This window comes from Prionailurus viverrinus, chromosome E1, assembly GCF_022837055.1.
Source record: "Prionailurus viverrinus isolate Anna chromosome E1, UM_Priviv_1.0, whole genome shotgun sequence".
In the NCBI taxonomy this organism is placed as follows: Eukaryota; Metazoa; Chordata; class Mammalia; order Carnivora; family Felidae; genus Prionailurus; species Prionailurus viverrinus.
This window is the reverse complement of record NC_062574.1, coordinates 6939197-6960893: the sequence shown is the minus strand read 5'-3', so window position 1 is coordinate 6960893 and position 21697 is coordinate 6939197. Positions and strand designations below refer to the sequence as shown.

At 50.2% G+C, this 21697-nt stretch overlaps 1 protein-coding gene across 5 annotated transcripts in view; it reads right to left on the bottom strand.

The window, feature by feature from the left end:
- The window catches only part of ARHGAP44 (Rho GTPase activating protein 44), a 180917-nt gene that overhangs the window by 9846 nt on the left and 149374 nt on the right, over positions 1–21697 (bottom strand). For 4 of the 5 annotated variants that reach the window (XR_007146787.1, XR_007146788.1, XM_047832392.1 and 1 more), the window contains exons 12-17: positions 21413–21494; positions 18690–18770; positions 15162–15275; positions 14486–14577; positions 12269–12449; positions 1720–1962 (exon numbers count right to left, since the gene is read on the bottom strand). Coding sequence is in view for 3 of the 5 variants with exons in the window: in XM_047832392.1 (XP_047688348.1) it covers positions 1720–1962; positions 12269–12449; positions 14486–14577; positions 15162–15275; positions 18690–18770; positions 21413–21494 (793 nt within the window). In the remaining 2 variants the exon portion in view is untranslated. The remainder of the gene's footprint in view (positions 1–1719; positions 1963–12268; positions 12450–14485; positions 14578–15161; positions 15276–18689; positions 18771–21412; positions 21495–21697) is intronic. The other variant, XM_047832394.1, reaches the window with a different exon arrangement.

The window sequence follows — 21697 nt, the reverse complement described above, 5'->3', positions numbered from 1 at the left end:
GGGACACAGGACTCAGCGAGCTGGGGCGCAAAGGGGGCGGGAAGCAGAGTCTGGGGTCAGAGTTAATGCCAAGCAGATGAGCGGGAGGCCGAGGCTGAGCCTGGCTGGAGAGAGCCGCCAGGCCTGGAGGTTTGGGGGAGGGGGCGTGCTGGGGAGGGGGGGGTGCACGGAGAGGCTCGAGCAAGCCAGAGGGAGGAGGGAAGGGCCTGACATCCTGGGGAGGCAGCTGGGGGGGGGGGGTGGCGCGTAACAGGAAACTGGCAACTGAAGGCAACATCATCTGAGCTGCAAATGTCCACAACACAGAAAAAAACAAAAACAAAAACTCCAATGGAACACCCGTCTGTACTGGAAAGAATCCATGTGGGGGAGAGAAGAGAGGTAGGAGACAAACAGAAACGCTGGTGCCCAAAGGAAAGCGACAGCTGGTTACCCCGAGAGAAAGGGGCGGTACGATGTATGGCTGTAGAGAGACGAGACCGGCCTCTTGGTTACTCTGATCCAGCGGGTCATGTCCCCTGCCCGTGAGCGACTCTCAAGGCCACCCAGCTGTGACATTCCGGGACACCTTCAGAGGCTGGGGGGATCCACCTTTGAGGGGCATTTCCTAGAAATGTTGTTTCTATGCCAAACAGCGTTTAGCCCCAAGTGTTGGTTCAGGCTCAGTTGGTTAAATGCCTGACTCTCGGTTTCAGCTTGGGTCATGATCTCGTGGTTCGTGGGTTTGAGCCCCACATCGGGCTCCATGCTGATAGTGCAGAGCCTGCTTAGGATTCTTTTTCCCTCTCTGCTCCTCCCCTGGTTGCTCTCTCTCTCTCCCTCTCTCAAAACAAATAAAATGAAATAAAATAGAGTAAAATAAAATAAATAAAAGTTTGGCTTCCCGAAGTCTCCAACACAATTTTTCCAGCAGCAGCAGCCATGGGGGAACGCTGTGTCCCCTAACAGAACGCAGAGGCATCTGATTTTTCCCAGAACACACGGAAACACCCAGCAAAGCAGTCTTGGGGCATTCCCACTTCTAGGATACCCCTTTCAAGGAAGGGCCAGACGAGGAAGGGCCAAAGTCTCTCTCCCCTGTGACCCCGGGGTGGCCGTCGCTGGGACGGGACTGCCTGAAGAGCACCGATCACACGTTTCCTCCTTGGATGGACCCAGTCCTCCATAAATGCTCACTGCACTGGCGGCGCCCTGAGCTGGTCTGCTTTCTCCCCCCCAGGAAAGAATGGAAGCTCCACCCGGCAGCAGGCTGCACGGGCCACCAGGCCCAGGGAGGCCACCTGACTTCCTCTCCAACTTCCCCGATCTGCGCCCAGGAAACTAGGCAGTGAGAACGGCGCAGAGGAGAGAAAGGGAGAAATACTGAAACTCCGTATTTCGAAACCGGAAGTATTTACAGCCCAGGAAGCAAGCGGACAGGAGAGCGGGAAGCTTCGATCTCTCACGGATTTTAAGAGCTGCCACCTTAGCCGTCTGCTGGCGGAGGGAGTGGGGGAGGGGAAGGGAATGCTATTCTTGGGAAGCCTGGGCTCGGTCTGAAAATCTGGGGAGCTGGGAATCAGCAGGTGCCGGCGTGACACGCGAAGCCAAACACGAAGGCTCAGGCACTGGGAAAGTGACAGCAGCCGGAGGCCCCCCCCAGAGCGGGTGCAGCGACCCCCCCCCCCCCGCCCCGCGCAGGCGCGCAGCCAGCCCGGCCCCCCCCCTCCCCCCGCTTACCTGGTGCGCTCCACCCCGGGCTGGAGCCCCAAGCCTGACGGCGAAAGCGAGGGGGCCGCCACCGCCGCCGCCACCGCGGGGCCGTCCGGGGGCTGCTCCGGGAGCGGCGAAGGCAGAGGCGCGGCAGCCAGCTCGGCGGGCGGCGCGGGGGGCTGCATGGTGGGCGGGGCGCAGGACGCCTTCCTGCCGGCCGAGGAGCCTCTTCGGGCCACCCAGGACGTGTCCATGACCCGCACGCCCATGCTGGCGAGGGACACAAAGACAGCCGCTTAGCCGCGCGTGACGGGGGTGGGGCTCCCTCCCCCGCGCGGCGGACACATTCAAGCACGTCCGCTGGGAGAACAGCAGCGAAGCCTTAGCGACCCTCCTGGGCGCCCCGGGGAAGCGAGGCCGGGCCGCCGCCGCGCCCCCTGCCGGAGGCTCCGGGGTCCCCCAGCCGCGCGCACCAGCGGCCCCCGGCGCTTCCACCCTCTGCCAAAGCCAGCTGGCCTTAGATCTGCGTGTGGACTCCAAAGCTGTCCCCCAGAGCAGAATGCAGCCTCTCTGGGGGCACTCGCTTCCCCGCCCCCCCCCCCCCCCCCCCCCCCCAACGAGTGAGAGATGGAGATGAGAAGGGCAGGGAGCAGCATCGCACTAGAACATGGCACTGACCAGCAGGACACATCTAAACGTCCGTCCTTCCTTTTGTCACTTGGGGTCTAGAGCACAGGCCCGAGTCCGGACTCCCGCACTGGCCCCAAGACCCTGGCCCGGCTGCAACCCCTACAGGCCCCAGCCGCTCGTCTCTGCCGCAGGGAAGGGGCTGATCGTGCCTATTGGTCACTCCGGGTTCCGATTCGCTTTTAACCACCGAGCCACAGCTTCCATTAAAGCCGGCCAAGCACCCAAACACGGCACATTCACCCTCTCGCGGAGCTCACTAAGGCATGGCTTGCTTTGTTTTCAGAGATTGAACGTGACCTCGTGGCTACCCGAGAATACCGTACCTTTGGATTTTCCTAAGGCTGCAGGGACAGAAACATACAGATATTAGTGTCAAAAAAACTATGCCTTCCTTTGGACACACAGGTTGCCGGGGTCGGGGTCTGAGAGCAGGGCCTTTACGGTGCTGTGAAATGCTTTCAATTGACTTGGCCTCTCTAGTTCGAGCAACTCTTCTGATTGGGCCAAGGTTGTATCCTACCAAGCTCACAGGTGAATAGAGAATCTGGAGGGCTGATATTGGTGTGGGTGGGAGTACGGGTTGGGGGGAGAGGGTGTCATAAGGGAGAAGAAAGAAATCGGTGGAAATTGCCATCTGCCGGCTTCCAAGTTACATGGTTTAGAAGGCTATTCATTCTGGGGAGCCTGGGTGGCTCAGTCGGTTAAGCGTCTGACTCTTGATTTTGGCTCAGGTCATGATTTCACTGTTCACCAGTCGGGCCTCCATTGGGCTCTGCTTGGGATTCTCTCTCTTCCTCTCTCTCTCTGCCCCTCCCCCACTCACGCTTTCTCTCTCTCTCCCCAAATAAATAAACATTAAAAGAAAAAAAGTTTTAGAAGGCTGTAAGTTCTTTCCGTTGCTCTAGGAGGTAACCAGTACCGTGGTGTGAAGTCAAGACTTTCACCGTCTAAGCCAAGACCTGATTATTTCCAGTACTAGGGAGACGCAAACATTTGTGCGACGAGAAAACCTTCCAGCCTCCATGTCTGCTGTGTATCTGCACAGGGGGGTGTGGGTATGGGGGTGATCTCGTGCTTACTCTGACCCACCCCGGTCAGAAGCACAGACCTATTACCGTGAATTCTGTCCACCCCGAAAGGGCTTTAACTTTAGACACGAGCACCAACATTAAACAAACAAACAAACAAAAGGTTCAAGTTCCTAGACTGGTTGTTGCAGGTGGGATTTGGGTCCTTGAAGGAAACGTGCCTCAGGATGGAGCAGGGTCAGTAAAAGCAGAGCACACACGAGGATGGGGACAGCTTCCTGACACTCGTCCCTCCATAAGATCCCTGGAGGTCTTTTCTCGTCCCGTGTCGTGGTTACTATTTCTCATCTCCCATGGAGGGCACCTGGGGGATTAGGGGGCTGGATGCCTGGGTCTCTTTCCAGGACCTACTAGTTTTCAAGTCATATTGGGTCTGAGGAACCCCCCCCCCGCCCCAATAAATAAGCACCTTCTCCAGGAGCTCCAGAATCGCTCCTGGAGGCCACTCGAAACTCTAGGACAAGGTCCAGCTGCATACCCTGGTGTTTAAAGGGGACTGCAGGGGAGAAGCATTAGGCTCCAGAAATTATCAGGATGAAAAGGGCAAAAGGCTTAGTCTCAGCAGAGGAAGGGAAAATGACAGGGCTTAGCTGTGGCGGTAGGTGAGGGTGACACACAGGCAGGATGGTTGCCACAGCGACCAACGGGGGGGGGGGTCTAAGGATGTCCGTCTGTCCATCTCACCCCATCTTCTTTACCCTGTGCTCTTTTACTTAGAAGGATCTTTCCAGGGGCCTGTGGGTGGCTCAGTTAAATGGATGACTTCAGCTCAAGTCACGATCTCAAGGTTTGTGGGTTCAAGTCCCGCGTCGAGCTGTCAGCAACAGAGCCTGGAGCCTGCTTCGGATTCTGTCTCCCTCTCTCTCTGCCCCTCCCCTGCTCATGCTCTGTCCCTCTCTCAAAAGCAAACATAAAAAAAAAAAAAAGATCTTTCCAATTTAGGGGAGGGGGGTGCAGCAGGGCGGGGCATGGGCCTCAGGATCAGGGCTCCTGGGGGATGCCTTCTATTTCCAGGGACATCTTCCAGCATCGGCAACCTCCAATACCAGGCTCCCTGGTGATCTGGTTTGCCAAATGCAACGGGCTTTAGGGTCTGAATCCCAGCTTTTCTCATTACCTGGGGTTTTGGGTGAGTTACTTAACGTGTCACATCCTCTGCTCGTTCTCTGCAAAATGGGAGTGATAATGACCCTCCCCCCTCCTCCTCAGGGTCGTCGAGAACAAGCAGGACACTGTGTACAAACCACGGAGCAGCTACTAAGAAACCAACTAGCAGTGGCCTTGACAATGATGATGCTCTGTCCTTGCAGGTGCCAAGTACAGCCTTTTCTTTCTTAATCTTCATAGAGAACGAAGTAAAGACAGTGAATCCGGCCAGGAGGAGATGGAGATACCATGAAGACCCCATCTGGGTCACGTCACCCGAGTCCACAGGATCTGCCATGAGATCGCTTCCCCCTCCTAACAAAACCCCAAAGATCAGGGTGGGGGGTTCTCTGGTAGGCGTAAGAGGAACAAACAAGGAATACAGTCCCTTTTCCCCAGGCTCTGGAGTCTTCCAGGAACCTGGTGAGGTGGGCCCGTGTGGGCATCAGAGGGTGGGATGCTGAAAGCCTCCTTGGGTGACTGTAGGCGTCAGGAATAGAAAAATACAGAGGGGATCCTCACCTCCCTAAGTCTTACTGCCTAGCCTGGGTCGTCAGGGCAGGAAAGAAGGGAAGAAGAGGGGTCGTCTTGGCTGAAGGGTTCTTTGGGAAGCAAAACCTGTGACGGGCAGCAGGGGACTCGGGCAGAAATGGCCACAACACTCCACCCCACAGAGGCCTTCCACGTCCCGGGCGGGGGGCTGGGGGGGACGTCCAGCAACCTTCCTCGGTCCTCGGCCAGTCCATTTTGGCTTTAGTGCATTTTCTCTTGTGGAACCAACCCGAATGCCCACAGCGGGTGGAGCCAAAAAACCATTGCAGGTGTTCTCAGTGAGATGGGACACCATCCACCCAGTGAGTGGAAAGGAAGGGGTTGGACAGAGTACCTCATGGACGGAGAAGCGTACCCAGGCACGTCACTATCTTAAAAACGGCACGACGTCACTCAAAATTCCAGCCTGTGTGCTAAAAGCAGCTAACGCTGGCCATGTACAGAGGATTGTTCTAAACACTTCATAAGCCAAATTTTATTTAATGCTCAAAGCAACTCTCAGGTGGGTGCCTACTATCCATTTCCCCATTTTGCGTATCAAGAAACTGAGGCAGTCAGAGATTAGGTGACCTCCCAAGGTCACAGGACCAGAATTTGAACTTGGAGAGAGCCTGACCCCAAAGCTCACATGCCGCATGTTCAGAGTATGTAAGGCTTCTTCTTCTCCCACAAGGTGGGTGGATGGAGAGAACAGAAAGGTCAGACCTATAAATGTCTCCTTGGTGCAGGAAAGGAAGTGATGTTCTTGTTTGAAAGCCTGTAACCTGGGGGAAAGCCTAAAAGCCAGGGAAAGCAGGGAAAGCCTAAAAGCCAGAATCTTAAAAATGAAGAGACAAAGGACTGCCTCCGTGGGGGGAGGGAAGGAAAAAACCCAAGTCTGAAAGATGGAAAATCCAGCTGCAAGGACCCGTCTACAAGGGTGCCTGGGGGGCTCAGTCGGTTGAGCGTCCGACTCCGGCTTGGGTCATGATCTCACGGTTCGTGGGTTGAAGCCCCATGTCGGGCTCTGTGTCGACAGCTCAGAGCCTGGAGTCTGCTTCCGATTCTGGGTCTCTCTCTCTCTGCCCTTCCCCTGCTCATGCTCTGTCTCTCAAAAATAAACATTAAAAAAAAGTAAAAAAAAAAAAAAAAAAGAAAAAAAGAATAGGTAGATCGTCACAGGTTAGCTGTTGCTTTTTGCTTTTCTCCCCTCTGCAGGGCAGCTAGCTGCCACGCAGCTCCTGAATCCCTGGTCAGGGACAATCCTAGCCAGAGGTATTAACTAATATATGGCTTTGAAGTATTTTAAGTCTATAGAGATCTGGAAGGTTTTGATTTTTGTTCTAAAGATCAGTTGCATTGGGCAAAAGCCGGCCAAGGGAGAGGAGACAAGAAATGCGTCTGTCATCAGACGGGAGGCCCTGGGGAATCTGGGTGGCTCTCCAGGCATCCACGGAAGACTTTCAAGTTCAAGGAATGTTTAAGATACACTTGGGGGCCAGGAAGCAGTGGCAGGGGCCTTGGCGGGTCACCACATGGTGAGTGACAGGAAACCTAAAAATCCGAAGACTTACCCTTGCCTACACGCACCTGGGAAGGCCAGACTCGGGTAATTTCCAGTCCCTCCAGGGATGATCCCTTTTTAAAATACCTAACAACAAAGTTTCATAACCTCCCCCAGTACAAATAAAGACTGGAGTCATCTGGCCACATTCCTCGGCCCGGGCCTGGGCCAAGAATTTACCTCTCCAAGGTCCATTTGGCCAGTACAAATCCAAAATAGGAGTCAACTTTCCCACTGATACCCAGGATGACTAGGTGAGCTCGTCTGCAGAAGGGTTCAGGTTCTATCGGAAATGAAATGAATGCACCAGACAGACATCCATGACACGTCTTTTGGGGTCGCTGCCTTCGCTGTTCATCCTCCCCTTCAGCGTCTATAGAACACCTGATAGCCGCAATTACAGAAGGCCCTTGGACCACTAGCTGTGATTATCACGCGACCGCCGACTTCGATTTAATGAATTTGGGAAACAGAGCACGCCACAGCTCCCTCAGGAAGATCTGTGACACGTGACAGACTCTAAGAGGTCACATGCTAAACCAACTGGTCTCCGTGTGTTGAATCATGTGTTTTAGGAGTCCATTAGACCCCAGACTCCCAAGCCAGTACAACCAACAGAGGAACCAGTATTCCAGAAAGCACCATTCACATTGCTCTTGGACCTCCTCAATTAAAGACACCTATCCCGAGCTGAACATCTAGATGAAGGTCCAGGCGGGTGGGACAAGACCCATCAGAGAGTGGCTGTCACACACAGGCTAAGGATGTGTCACGCACCAAGCTGAGCTCTAAAGGAGATCATGAGCTCTGGTGGAAAGATCCTCGTAGATTTGTGGGCTGCTGATAGAACACCTCTGACGACCAGACCGCGTGGGACAAGTGAAATGGTGACAGGCACGTCAGGTTTTAAGATTTGAAAGAGGAACCACATGTTGGTCAATTGTATCATTGCCAAGTTCTTTATTCAGAATGGCAAAATCTTTCTGTGGTTCGGTGGTTCTCAGCCCTAGATGCATGTTAGAATCAGCCAGGACACCTTTAAAAAAACCACCAATGCCTGAATCCCAGCCCAGGCCAATTAAATCATCCTAGAGGAATGGGGTTGGGGCCTTAGGACAGCAGTATTCTTTTTTTAAAGCATGTTTTAGCTTTTATTGCATAAGAAGCCACCCTCGAAACAAACCAGCTTATTTATCTGGGTCTCAAATCCACACCTTCGGCAGAGTTTGGCAGGTACGGCTTGTATGTTCTACACAGCACTAGCTGAGATGGTCTGGCTTGGTGAGGACACATCCCGAGACGATTCCCTTACTGGGTGCTGGCTGTCAGCTCGGTGCTCAGCTGGGGATGAAGGCGGGGTGGGGGGGGGGTTCACTTCTTTCCAGTGAGAAGAGTGGAGAGCGCTTGGGCTCCAAGAGTGGCTGCTTGGGCTCCCACACGGCGAGGTACTTGGGTTCCAAGAGCGAGTGCTTGGGAGACCCAGGCACAATCAACAGGGCTCTTTCCGACCCTGTTGAAGTTCTGGTAGATCTCTTCCACCACATTCTGTTAGTTAAGTCATGGACACCAAATCATCGCCAAAGGGAGCGTGGCTAGATTCCAACCCCCAGTGGGAGGAGAACCAAGCACCTGCCGCCATTTTCACCATGGCACGCCCGGCACGCATTTGCGGCGAAGGGAGGTGTTAGGGCCCTGTGGCTGCTGTAACAAGTACCACAAAGCTGGGAAATGACAGACATCCATTCTCTCCTAGTCCTGGAGGCCAGGAGGCCAGGATCCGTAGGAATGGGCCGAAGCCAAGGTGTCAGCAGGACTGTGCTCCCTCCAGAGGCTCCAGGACAGAGGCTACGTCTTGGCTCTTCCAGTATTTGGTGGCATACACTTCACAGCACGTGGCCACATCTTTAGATCTCTCTCTGCTCCATTTCTGCATTTTGCCTTCTCTGTGTGCCTATGTCAAATCTTCCGCATTTTAGGACACATGTGATTGCATTGAGGGCCCGCCCTGATAATCCAGAGTGATTCCCTTAGTTCGAGGTCCTCGTTTTAATCACATCTGCAAAGACGCTTTTCCCAATTATTTACAGGTTCCGTGGTTCAGGACCTGCCATCTTTGGGGGGGGGGGGTCATTATTCTGCCAACCAGAACAATGAAAAAAGGCTGACGTGAGCTCGTAAATCTGCCTCCAGGTCTTACTAAAGACACTCTGTTTTCTAAGTCATCCTGAATCAGAGGCATCAGGACCAAAGCCTGGAGCTGGGATGGGGGTGAACCACCTTGAATAATGTCTGGGACAAGAGAGCCATCAGCCAGAAACACACTGCTGGCACTGAAGGGGAACTCACCATTTCTTCTAAGTATTGGCCAGTTTTTTTCTTTTCTTTTCTTTTCTTTTTTCTTTTCTTTTCTTTTCTTTTCTTTTCTTTTCTTTTCTTTTCTTTCTCTCTCTCTTCTTTCTTTCTCTTTCTTTCTTTCTTTCTTTCTTTCTCTTTCTTTCTTTCTCTCTCTCTCTCTCTTTCTCTCTCTTTCTTTCTTTCTTTCTTTCTTTCTTTCTTTCTTTCTTTCTTTCTTTCAGTAATGGCGTTATTGACATACAATTGGTGGTTTTGTTTTTTAACTTGACCAAAACGCTTTGACAAAATGAGCTTTAATTTATCACTGTTTCAAGGGGTAGTTTGGAGACTTTAAAATGTGTCTCATAGCTTTGGGGTGCCTGGGTGGCTCAGTTGGTTAAGCGTCCGACTCTTGATTTTAGCTCAGGTCACGATCTCGCAGTTTGTGAGCTCGAGCCCCGTGTCAGGCTCTGCACTGACAGCAAAGGGCCTGCTTGGGATTCTCTCTCTTTGTCCCTCCCCTGCTCGTGTACTTTTCTCTCAAAATAAATGAACATTAAAATAAATAAAAGAAAATAAGTGTCTCATAGATTTTAGGAGCTCAGAAATGGGATGAACGTGGAGAATTCCCCTACTATTACTAAAACAACACAGGGACTCAACTGACGTAAATTCCTTTCTTCTCCCCCAGAACATTTACTCACAACCTTGGGGTTCTAGTTCTGTTAAAGCCAGTTAAGATCTGATCATCTGTAAGCCCACTGAACCTTAAAACACCTGTGCCAGTACCCCATTACCCTAAGCTGGGAAGCCCTCTGCTTAATTTAATGTTTAATACAATTTTTAAAAATATTTATTTTGAGAGAAAGAGACAGAGCACAAGCAGGGGGAGGGGCAGAGAGCGGGGGAGACACAGAATGCGAAACAGGTTCCAGGCTCTGAGCTGTCAGCACAGAGCCCAACGTGAGGCTCGAACCCACGAACTGCGAGATGGTGACCTGAGCTGAAGTCGGATGCTTAACCGACTGAGCCACCCAGGCGCCCCAATACAAATTTTACAATTCATAAATGTATCCATTTAGGGTGCCAAGAGTAATTCACATAGTGCATCCCCTATACCCTAAAAGTAGACGGTGCCAGTTTCTGGCTTTCAGTCAGAATTGTATGCAGAAGGGGCACTTCATTTACAAAGTTCTTGAATGCCAGAATGCCATCAGAGATGAGGCAGTGGCTTAAAATATCATCATTCAAGGGGCACCTGGGTGGCTCAGTCGGTTAAGCATCAGACTTCGGCTCAGGTCGTGATCTCACTGTTCATGAGTTCGAGCCCCGCATCAGGCTCTGTGCTGGCAGCTCAGAGCCTGGAGCCTGCTTCAGATTCTGTGTCTCCCTCTCTCTCTCTGCCCCTCCCCCGCTTGCACTCTCTCTCTCAAAAAAAAAAAAACATGAAAAATAAATAAATAAAATATCATTCAAGCTTCTGCAACTTCCTGTGTATTTTGGGGGCCGGTGGACTTTGTCCCAAGATTCCATAGTGGTAACTCTCCCATGGATGGCATCTGGATTGCTTTTCATGGGTGCCTGGAACCGGACAGAGTCTGGCAGGGAGGACAGAGCTGCACAACTCTGATGGAGAAACACTAGGACCCAAGGAGTTCTCCAGAACCCAGCCAGGTCCAGAATTCACCCTCCGGGGTATATCCCCTCGGATCAACGAACTTCACAAAGGAAGAGTGGCTTCGCCTGAGATTAAAAACAAAATCTGAGGCACCTGCTAATATGCACTTGTCTGTCTCTTCTCTGTCTCTCTGACTTTCTCTTACAATGCAAAGATCAGATTCTAAGTATGCTCGTTTTTTTGTTTTTTTTTTTGTTTTTTTTTTTATAGATTTAAGGAATTTCTCCTACTCCCTGCAGCGTCTAAGAATTCCCAGTCTTTCTTTCCCCCTTCGCTGGAGAACAACCAACCACACAGAGCAGGTAATCAAGACACAAGACACAATGCACAGCAAGAGTCTGGTGGGTAAGGAGGTAAGCAGGGATCCTGGCCCCTTCTGAGCCTGCCTCTGTCAATCCCACGACACAGGTCTAGGTCCCCGCTCTGAAAACAAGCACGCACCCCTACAGTTCCTGGTTTCCAACCTTCCCTCTGCAGCCCTTCAGGCCAGATGCCTTTCAAGCAAGCGGGCCTTTCTGGCTGCCTCGTGATCTGTCGGGGAGACGGAAGTTGTGACTGCTATGCTTCTGTCATCTGAATTTCTGTCATTCCCGTCCAACGCTTTACGCTCCTGGTCCGGCTCAAAGGAGCAGTTGCTGCCTTTGATTTCATGGCAGCAACTTTCCGTTCTTAACCGAAGTTTACTTGACTGACTCCCTGGACCAACGATGCAACCCAATCCTCCTCTGAGACATATTTTCTCGGAGGCCCCCGCTTGCGGCCTGTGCGCGGTCCTCGCGGTCGTGGCTGACGCTCACCGCGAATCAGCCGTGCTTGTTAGAAAACACGTATATGCCCCTTTTATTTGCTTTGGGGATCCTAGGAGGCAGTTGCACGTTATGGAAACTGATTTCACAGCAGCGTGGAGGGGATCATTCCTATGCAAATGAAGCAGAAGGCATTGATGAGTCTCCCCCGGGGACTGTGGCATCAGGAGGTATAGGCGTCCATCATAAGAGACGGGAAAAAGTCTTAGAAACTGACAGGTGACACACAGATTGCGTCAGGTTGTAGGTTTTACTCTCGGTCTTAAAGAGACCGAGGCTGGAAACGTAAAAGCGTGCGTTCAAGGCGCTGTTCGTGCAGGAACGTTGATGGACAAGGCAGGTGAGCAGAGCCATCGTCAACGAGGAACCGTTTAGGATTTGAGAACTGATGTACGCTGATAAATTTGGAGTCAAAATATAAAGCGTGTTCCCATCTTTTAATTCCCCTTGCTGGCCGACTTTTTTTTCCTTCTTTTGATGATAACTAATGAGTATCGATCACAACCCTCATTTCAGAAGGTTGCACTTACCTTTGCCCCTAAAGCCAGGGAAGCGAGCCAAGGGACTCAATCTAAATAGCACAGAGGAAAACCTCAAGCAGGAGGCAACAGCTTGATTGCTACAAATCCCCTAAATTGCTGCCAGAGAGGGCGCCCTGCCTGGCAATCCGGTTCTGTGTTACCTCTCGGCCCCTCCCGGCTCCAACCCCCAATGCTGAGAAAGGCACACTAAGTCATACCCATCCTTTTTGTAAAACTCCAGCATCATATTATCCGTGGCGACGCTGAGGGGCCGGCGGATCTGCTCGGGCTGGCGACGGTCAGTGGGGTCCATGTCTGGGGAGGGCATTGAGCTATAGTTGGCGTTGTGGTTCACGTGTACCGGACTCCCATAATTCCCTGTGATGTTGAACTCTATCTCTGTGGGGAAGAAAGAAATAGGTGTACGTGATCTATGGGTCCGTCACACCCTTCCTGGGCAGGAGAGATATGAGCAGAGATGGGCTCTCATTTACACTTCACCCCTAGAAAACTTTGTCCTGCGGATCAATGTTAGGTCACCTGTTGATATGAATTCATCTTAACATAATTCATCACATCAGCAGGCGCATACAACTGCTCACCTCTCACATTAATATGATGGGCACTTAATAAAGCAATTTCTATTTGTGATTTAAAAAACAACACGGGGTGCCTGGGTAGCTCAGTCAGTTAAGCATCTGACTTCGGCTCAGGTCATGATCTCACGGTTCATGAGTTCAAGCCCTGCCTCAGGCTCTGTGCTGACGGCTCAGAGCCTGGAGCCTGCTTCGGATTCTGTGTTATTCTCACTCTGCCCCTCCCTTGTTTGTGTTCTCTCTGTCTCTCGAAAATACATAAGTGTAAAAAAAGATTAAAAAAAAAACCCCAAACTTAAACAAGGAACAGTTGGGGTACTTTCTGAAAAAGACAAAATCATCCATTTCAAACCTCATGGTTAAAAGTGAAACACCAGAGCAGTCTTAATTAAATCAGGAAAAAGGACAATGCCTACAATCACCACTGTTACTTAACACTGTTGGAGAAGCTGGCCAATGGAATAAGTCAAGAAAATGAAATAAGAGGAAAAATTGTTATTTTTGGTGATGATGATGTCTTTCTGGAAAACCAAAGAGAAAAAATTAGGAAGGACTGGAAGCAGAGATTTCACTAAGGTCACTAAGGTGGTATTGGTGATCAAGTGACATCAGAAATATCCCAAACTTCCCTCGCCATTTCCTATCTGCAACAGAAATGAATCCACTCACCCACAAACTTAGAGTGTTATGCCTTAGACTCCTATTCCCTTCTTTCTTTATGCTGACTTCCCACCCTCACTCAACTTGATGTCATTGACAGAACTCTTAGGACATTAGCAGTTAAGAACCTTCACGGTCAAAACACACAAAACCAAGTCAATACCATCAAACTTCTTCGATGTTGATCATCTGAGTGATTACTGCTGATGGACAGAGCACAGAATTATTAACATTCTATCCTCACAGGAGGTAAACAGTTTACTGTAACATAGCCAAAAGCACATCCTTAATGTTTACTAAACACAAGGTACAGTGTTCTTTTTTTTCTTTTGAAAACAAACAAATTAGTACAGCAACTGCTCTCTCCCAAAAGCTGTTACCTTCAGAGTTATCCCCTTCTGCTATGCTGCTTTTTGAACATTTATGAAGCATCATCTGAGCGAGCCACCTTTACAGCCTAATTTTGAACTGGATCCAAAAAAGAACCTGATTGCCTTTGAGCCTCACCTTTATATTTTGAGGGCAACTCAAAGGACACACAAAAGGAGTAACAAAAAGATGGCACCCGGGGGATCGCCGAGCCCTGGATAAAAATTCACGCGCATCTCAGATCTATGCGGCATCTATGAAAGCAGGCGATCTCGCTTTCCTTTCTGCTCCAGCATTTCATAATTCACAGATGTGAAGACACCACGGTGTGGATGTGAGACCAGTAAAATCCACAGACACGGTTGGTGCAGGCAATGGACAGCAATTGTCACTTAGCCAAGGATTAGACAGTAAGACGCTGACGTGACTGTCCACACCCTACCTGAGTGTGTGTGTGTGTGTGTGTGTGTGTGTGTGTGTGTGTGCGTGCGCACGTTTGTGTAGGAGGATTAATAACAAACACTTTTGGTTTCAAAAATTTCGAGGGGCGCCTAGGTGGCTCCGTCGGTTGAGCGTCTGACTTTTGATTTTGGCTCAGGTTGTGACCTCACGGTTGGAGAGTCTGAGGCCCACGTCAGGCTCTGTGCTGATGGTGTGGAGCCTGCTTGGGATTCCGTGTCTCTCTCCACCCCCTCCCCTGCTCACTACCTCTCTCACAAAATAATTAAAAATAAACTTAAGAATAAAGTCTTGCACCCACAGTAACACTCTGGTTCTTCCCCACCCCCACACCTCAATGCCGCCACATACCTCCAGGGAAGAACCAGTCTGCATGCTGGATGATGGGTTCGACAATCCCGACAATCTGCAGTGAAACCGTGGTCATCATCTCCGTGATGTTCCTGCCAGCGCAGAGCAGAGGGGGGCAGGGCTGGGTCACCGGCGGGGGCGGGGAGGCACGTCTGGCCCCACAGCCCAGGGCCGGAAGCCTGCAGACCTAGGTCTAAGGGTAGGCTTTCTCTTTGCAAGGGCACTTGACCTTTCTGAGCCTCTCCTTCCCTTCCTCAGAACGGGGTAACCACAAAAGGCCTCCTTACAGGAGACACGTCAATGGATAATATACATAAAACTGTCTGCTTTCCAACTCTGTTCTCTCTTATGAGACGGCCCTCTATCCCCCAGGTCCAGATGCTGGGGATGTGCGCTCTTCGGAGAGAGTCAGGAAGGCCTGGAACAGTTTGCCTGGCCTGGTGCTGACTCAGATTAGCTCAGAGAAGACCCTCACTGCAGACCCGTAGCTCTGAGACCATCATGGAGAAGGAGCTACAGAATTCTGGGTCTCCTCCTGAGTCTGAAACCTGAGCAGGCCAAGAGAGAAATAGAACTTGGCAAATAAATGAGGCCGATGATATGCCGGGGGCCCTGGTCGTGCCCTCTGCCACCCGCCCCATCCCTTACCCATTCGCGTGTTCTGCCCTATACTCACCCTTCTGCTTGTGGCCACAGCAAGTTGGGGCCTAACACAATTGCCATGTTGCTGGGAGTCATCTTGTTCACATCTTGATATTCTGATAGCTTGGATAAAAATTTGATCAAGTATCTGAAAGGGAGTCACAAGGGCCAGGTTGAACCAGGGCTCAGCCCCAGCTGTGTTCCCCCAGCACAGGGCAGACACTTCTCTCCCCCGCAGCCCATCTTACCGACAGCCAGACTCATACACCCCGCCTTATAATGAAGACACATCATGGAAGAGGACACGAGAATACTTTACAGACAGACTCATATACCAGGACGCGGCTACCTGTCAACATCTACATCACCTAACCCTGGCCAGAGTAATTCCCCATCTTTCCTTTTGACTCCGTTATCTAGTGACCTAAAGTCCCTCTTGTTCTTCAAACCTCAGTCGCCTGCCACCCTCCCCGTGTGCAGAGGTGAGAAGCAAAGTGTCCAGGTGTCACCGGCAGGGACCTCCACATGCTAGGGGTGGGATTAACCTCAGGGGGGCTTTCAGAGCTAATGGAAAAAGAAATTAAACATAGGGGCGCCTGGGTGGCTCAGCCGGTTGAACATCCGACTTCGGCTCAGGTCACGATCTCACGGTTGGTGGGTTCGAGCTCAGCCTCAGGCTCTGTGCTGATGGCTCAGAGCCTGGAGCCTGCTTCGGATTCTGTGTCTCCCTCTCTCTGCCCCTCCCCTGCTCATGCTCTGTCTCAAAATAAATAAAAAACATTAAAAAAAATTTTAAAAAAAGAAGTTAAACACAGAGCTAGCACACGAACCAGGCACTCACTCCTAGAGATGTACCCAAGAGAAATACACCCACACATAGCATTTGTGCACAGGTGTGCACAGTATTAAGTCAGCTAAGAAGTGGAGACCACCCAAATGTCCAGCAAGGGAGGACCAGATGAATGAAACGTGGTCTGTCTGTACAACGGAATACTATTCACCCACAAAAAGGAACAGAATACCAACACACGCTACCACATGGATGAACCTTGAGGACACGATGCTACGTGAAAAAAGCCAGACACGAAAGACCTCATGTTGTGCATGTTGCATAAGCCCACCTAGAGGAAGTTCCCAGAGAGGTACCTCCGCAGAGACAGAGAAGGCAGATTAGCGTTTGCCGGGGGCTCGGTTGGGGGGAGATGGGGAGTGGCTGCTAACGGGAACAGCGGCTGCTAATGGCGGCGATTGAGATGGTCTAAAAACTAGGGGTGATAGCTGTGGGACTCTACAAACACACCAACAACCACGACACTGCACCCACCAAGAGGACACAACGGTATAGGACTTCTATCTCAAGGAACTATTGAAGGAGCCATACATTAGATCGCTCTTGGGATTTTTTTGTTAATGTTTACTTACTTATTTTGAGAGAGAGAGAGAGAGAGAGAGAAAGAGAGGGAGGGAGGGAGGGCAGGCACATGTGAGCAGGGGAGGGGCAGAGAGAGACAGGGAGAGAGAGAATCCCGAGCAGGCTCTGTGCTGTCAGTGTTGAGCCCAACATGGGGCTCGATCCCACAAACTGTGAGATCATGAGCTGAGCCAAAATCAAGAGTCGGACGCTCAACCGAGCCACCCGGGCGCCCGTGCTTGTTGTAAAATATACATAAAAAATTACCACCTTGATCATTTTCAAGTGTTAAGTACTTTTGCACTGGGAAGCAACCATCACCACCATCCTCCAGACCTTTTGTGGCTTCCAGAATAGAAACTCTGTCCCCATTGAACGCTAACGTCCCGGCTCCCGTCCCCCTCCCCCAGGCCCTGGCAAACACCCCTTTGCTTTCTGTCCCCGTGAACGTGATGGCTCCAGGTACCACATACATGTGGAATCACACAGTATCGGTCCTTTTGCGTCTGGCTTCTTTCATTAGCATGAGGTTCTCAAGGTTTATCCATGTAGTAGCACGTGTCAGAATCCCCTTCCTAAAAAGGCTGAATATTGCATTACATGTATATTCTGTTTCTGTTACCCATCAATGGACATTTGGGCTGTTTTCACCTCTTGGCTATTACGGATAACGCTGTCATGAACATTAGCGTGCGAGCAACGAGTCCCTGCTTTCGAATAATCCATCGGGCACATACAGATATACCCAGACGTGGAACTGTTGGATCGTATGGTAACTCTATGTTTAATTTTTTTAAGGGTCCACCACACCGTCGGCTCTTGGGATTTTTAACAGGAAGGCGGAAATACTCGGGCAGATGGAGACAGGCACTGACGCTGAAAATCTGCATCTGGGGAAGCACTGAGGAGAGGTGACAGGGCCAGGAGAAGTTGCTGGCAAGCCAAAGGGATAAGGAAGCAGAGAGTGTGAAGGTGCAGAAAAGATCCGCAGAGCGGCGGGAAGTGAAATCGAGGCGTAGCAACAGTGAGAGACGTGTGGAAAATAGCTAAGTGGCAGATCACCAGAGGACGTTCTCCGGTCTCCATCTCCGTGCAGACCAGCTCAAGGACACGTCTGCCAACCAGCTCCACGTTTGGTCAGCTTCCCTCAGGTGCACTTACCTTTGCGACAAACCCACAAGATCTTTTTTTTTAATAAAAAAATTATTTTTAATATAATTTATTGTCAAATTGGCCAACCAGTGTATAAAGTGTGCTCTTGGCTTTTTTTTTTTAATGTTTATTTATTTTTGAGAGAGAGAGAGAGAGCGAGCAAGCAGGAGGGGCAGAGAGAGAGGGAGACACAGAATCTGAAGTGGGATCCAGGCTCTGAGCTGTCAGCACAGAGCCTGATGGGGGGCTCGAACCCACAAACTGTGGGATCACAACCTGAGCCGAAGTTGGACGCTCAACCGAGCCACCCAGGCACCCCTTTTTAAATTTTTTAAAGTGTTTATTTTTAATTTACACCAACGTTAGTTACCCTATAGTGCAATAATGATTTCAGGAGTGGAATCCAATGATTCATCCCCTACATATCACACCCAGTGCTCATCACAAGTGCCCTCCTTAATGCCCCTCCCCCGCTTAGCCCATCCCCCCACCCAATGCCCCACCAGCAACCCTCAGTTTGTTCTCTGTATTTAAGAGTCTCTTACGGTTTGTCCCCTTCCCTGTTTTTTATATTATTTTTGCTCCCCTTCCCTTATGTTCATCTGTTTTGTGTCTTAAATTCCACATATGAGTGAAGCCCTATGATGTTTCTCTTTCTCTGACTGGCTAATTTCGCTTAGCATAATACCCTCTAGTTCCCTCCACGTTGTTGCAACCACAAGATCTTAAAATAGGTTCCGTTAAGCTTTGCTTCTTGCAAATCAAAGAACTGAACTGCCTGAGCCAATGGCCGCCAAAGTCATAGAGTGCCCTTCATTCTGCGTCTTCATTTGCAAAATGGCAGGGTTGTGTGAGGGTGGAAACAGAGCCTGTGCAGTAACCGTGCCTGGCACCCCATACAAGGCTGTGCATGCTAGTTACCAGGACCGTTAGCCGGGAAGCCAAGTGTCTGTGGCCTCAATAACTCTGATCCCGTGTCTCCAGGATCCATCCACTTACCGGATGTTGTTGTGATTGGCCTTGGGCAATTTTTCACAAGCATTCCACAGCGCCTGAAGCCTCTTGTCTTGCTCCTGAATACTGGGAAATAAATGGGAAAGCCACTGGTTGAGCTTGAAGCAATGAAATCTCACTGGCAACCGTATTAACCAGTCATCGTACTATGTGGGTATAAGAAACCAACTATCGGGGCGCCTGGGTGGCTCAGTCGGTTAAGCATCCAACTTTGTCTCAGGACGTGATCTCGCGGTTCTTGAGTTCGAGCTCCGTGTCGGGCTCTGTGCTGACAGTGCCTGCTTGAGATTCCCTCTCTCTCCCTTGATAGATAGGTATTCTTACTGTATTTTATTTTACTTTATCCTATTTTAGTTTATATTTTATTTTATTTTACTTTATTTGTAAGCCCTCTGAGAATTAAAAGAAATTGCTTCTAGGACTACAGTTTGTATATGCTTCTCCTGAAAATCGACATCAAGGCTTACATGGTGAGGAAGGCCTTTCTGCTCAAAGAATCTTTTCTCCAAAAAAATTAAAAGGGAAAATGTCAGCAGGGTGAGGGCCCAGGTTTGACCCCTTGGCCTGGGGCCCAAGGCAGGGAGGTCCTCCCACAGATCGTGACCAAGGCAAGAAACATGGTTTTCCCTCATTTCAGGCTGAGGAAGAGGTAAGCATTCTCCAAAACACACTTCTACTAGGAAACTGAAGACCAAATGTCCCATTTAGAAACGGAAAGGTTAACAGATCATATTTGGTCGCAAGCTGACCAAAGGCTAGACGAAGAGGGTCGTGTGCAGGGAGGCCGTTAAAGACCCAGCTCCACCCTGTCCGAAATCTGGTGCCCATTACTGAATCTCTATGCGGCCTCACTTTTCCTAATCTGTAAAAATGGGCTCATGGGAGTACTTTCTGCCTGGAGTTGGCATGAGTGGTTTAAAGGAGCATCTGCCCGCGTCAGGCTCTGGGCTGATGGCTCGGAGCCTGGAGCCTGTTTCCGATTCTGAGTCTCCCTCTCTCTCTGCCCCTCCCCCATTCATGCTCTGTCTCTCTCTGTCCCAAAAATAAATAAACATTGAAAAAAAAAAGAATATTAAAGGAGCATCTGTACAAAGTGCTCAACAGAGCGTCTGGTTCATCTCAAGCTCTCAGTTCAGCGTCTGAGGGGAGAGGGCAGACAATGCCAAGGCCTGGCTAGAACCTGAAGGCCTGGCTGCCTCCCTTCTCTAGCTCATATGTCATCAAGATCACATGTACAGTCAGGAAATAGAAGGGCCAGTTTCCATCGAAGGATACAGTCTCGCTTATCTTCATCCCTAAGACCACGGGGTGGCCCCAGAGAGGCGGCAAGTACCGGAGATGAGCACTTGGGTTCCTGAACCGGATCCCATTCTGCTGTTTATTAGATGCCAGGAAACCTGCCCTCATATGTCATACACCTGTTCTTCTAGTCGACTTCCTCCTCCATCAGCTGGGGAAAACAGCACAACCCACTTTCGAAGGGTTACTGTGACAAATGAGTTAAAAGCGTATCGTGAGCTTATAACAGCAGCGAGCCCCTCGTAAACACGGGACAGAGATATGGCTCGTGATTAATACTGTCACGGAACTCACGCCCACTCTCCACGGCGAGATGTTTACACATGCCAGATACTCGGCCAGGCTTTTCTGATACACAGTCTCTACTCCACCTTGAAAAAAAAAAAAAACAACAAAAAACAAAACCATGGCGCTCTGAAACTTGATTGGAGCCAGACTTCTAGAACACCACACAGATGAGCCTGGCTTCACCTCTCGGCCAGTGGGTTTTTTTTTCAGGGCCCAAGGAAGCATAAACATACTCCAGTGATCCTTCCGACAGGCTAAGCTGGCTGTGCTTTGAGACTAAACCCACAACTAGAGAGTTCTAGAAATCATGTCCCTTCTCAAGCACCTAGCAGAGACCAGCCCACTGACCAGAGATCATGTTTTTATATTAGCAATTTTTTTTAAGTTTATTTGTTTATTATTGGGGGCAGGACAGAGTGAGAGAAGGAGAGAGAATCCCAAGCAGGCTCTGTGCTGTCAGGGTGGAGCCCCATGTGGGGCTCAATCCCACAAACTGTGAGATCATGACCTGAGCCCGAATCAAGAGTTGGACGCTGAATCAACTGATCCTCTGAGGCACCCGTATATTAGCTATTAATGAGCTGTTATTAATATAGATGTAATGATTATAAGAGTCAAGGCTCTGTGACCACTCCTTTGTCCTCTTCTCTCCAGAAGGAAGCACTACAATCCAGAACCTTCTATGCATTTACACTTACATGGAGGAGCACTCCTAAAACTGTACTGCTTTGAGTATGTTGTGTTTTTCCTTTTTAAAACAACAGAACATCATACGTGTCCTCGTATGAGGACAGTAGCTCGAACAGAGCTTTTGAGCACTGCGGAGTGTGTTAGCAGTGCAGATACACCATAATTTATTTGGCCATGCCCCACATTCCCCACCAATGAGGCTTTACTAACTTCTAGGCTTTCATTATCCCAAATAACACTGTCATTGGCACCCTTGTTCATGCCTCTTTGGGCACATATTCGAGCATCTCTCCACGAGATATACCAAGAAGTGGAGTCGTAAGATCACAGGCTAATAACCTTTCGTAAGGCATACATAGGCTTTCATAATTTCAGCAGATACTTAAATCAACTCCAACCAACAGCACACTCCAAAAATGTGGCATACTCACTTGGAAGCCTGAATCCACTCGTCATAGAGTTCAAAGGTCATAAGAGGTTCTGGCAACTCTCGGAGGTAAGATTTCAAAGCTCCTGGACACAAAGACAACATCGGCTAGGAGCCACTTGCCATTGGCACAGACAAGTTCTACCAGCCAGCATCACCCATGTGGGTTACATGTGGGGATGGGTTCCCTGACCCTCATGTGGTTTCCCACGCGCACGGATCGGAGGCTCCGGCATGGCGGTGGGACCTGGGATTCCAATCACGCTCGCTTCCCCCTTTTATTTCCCAC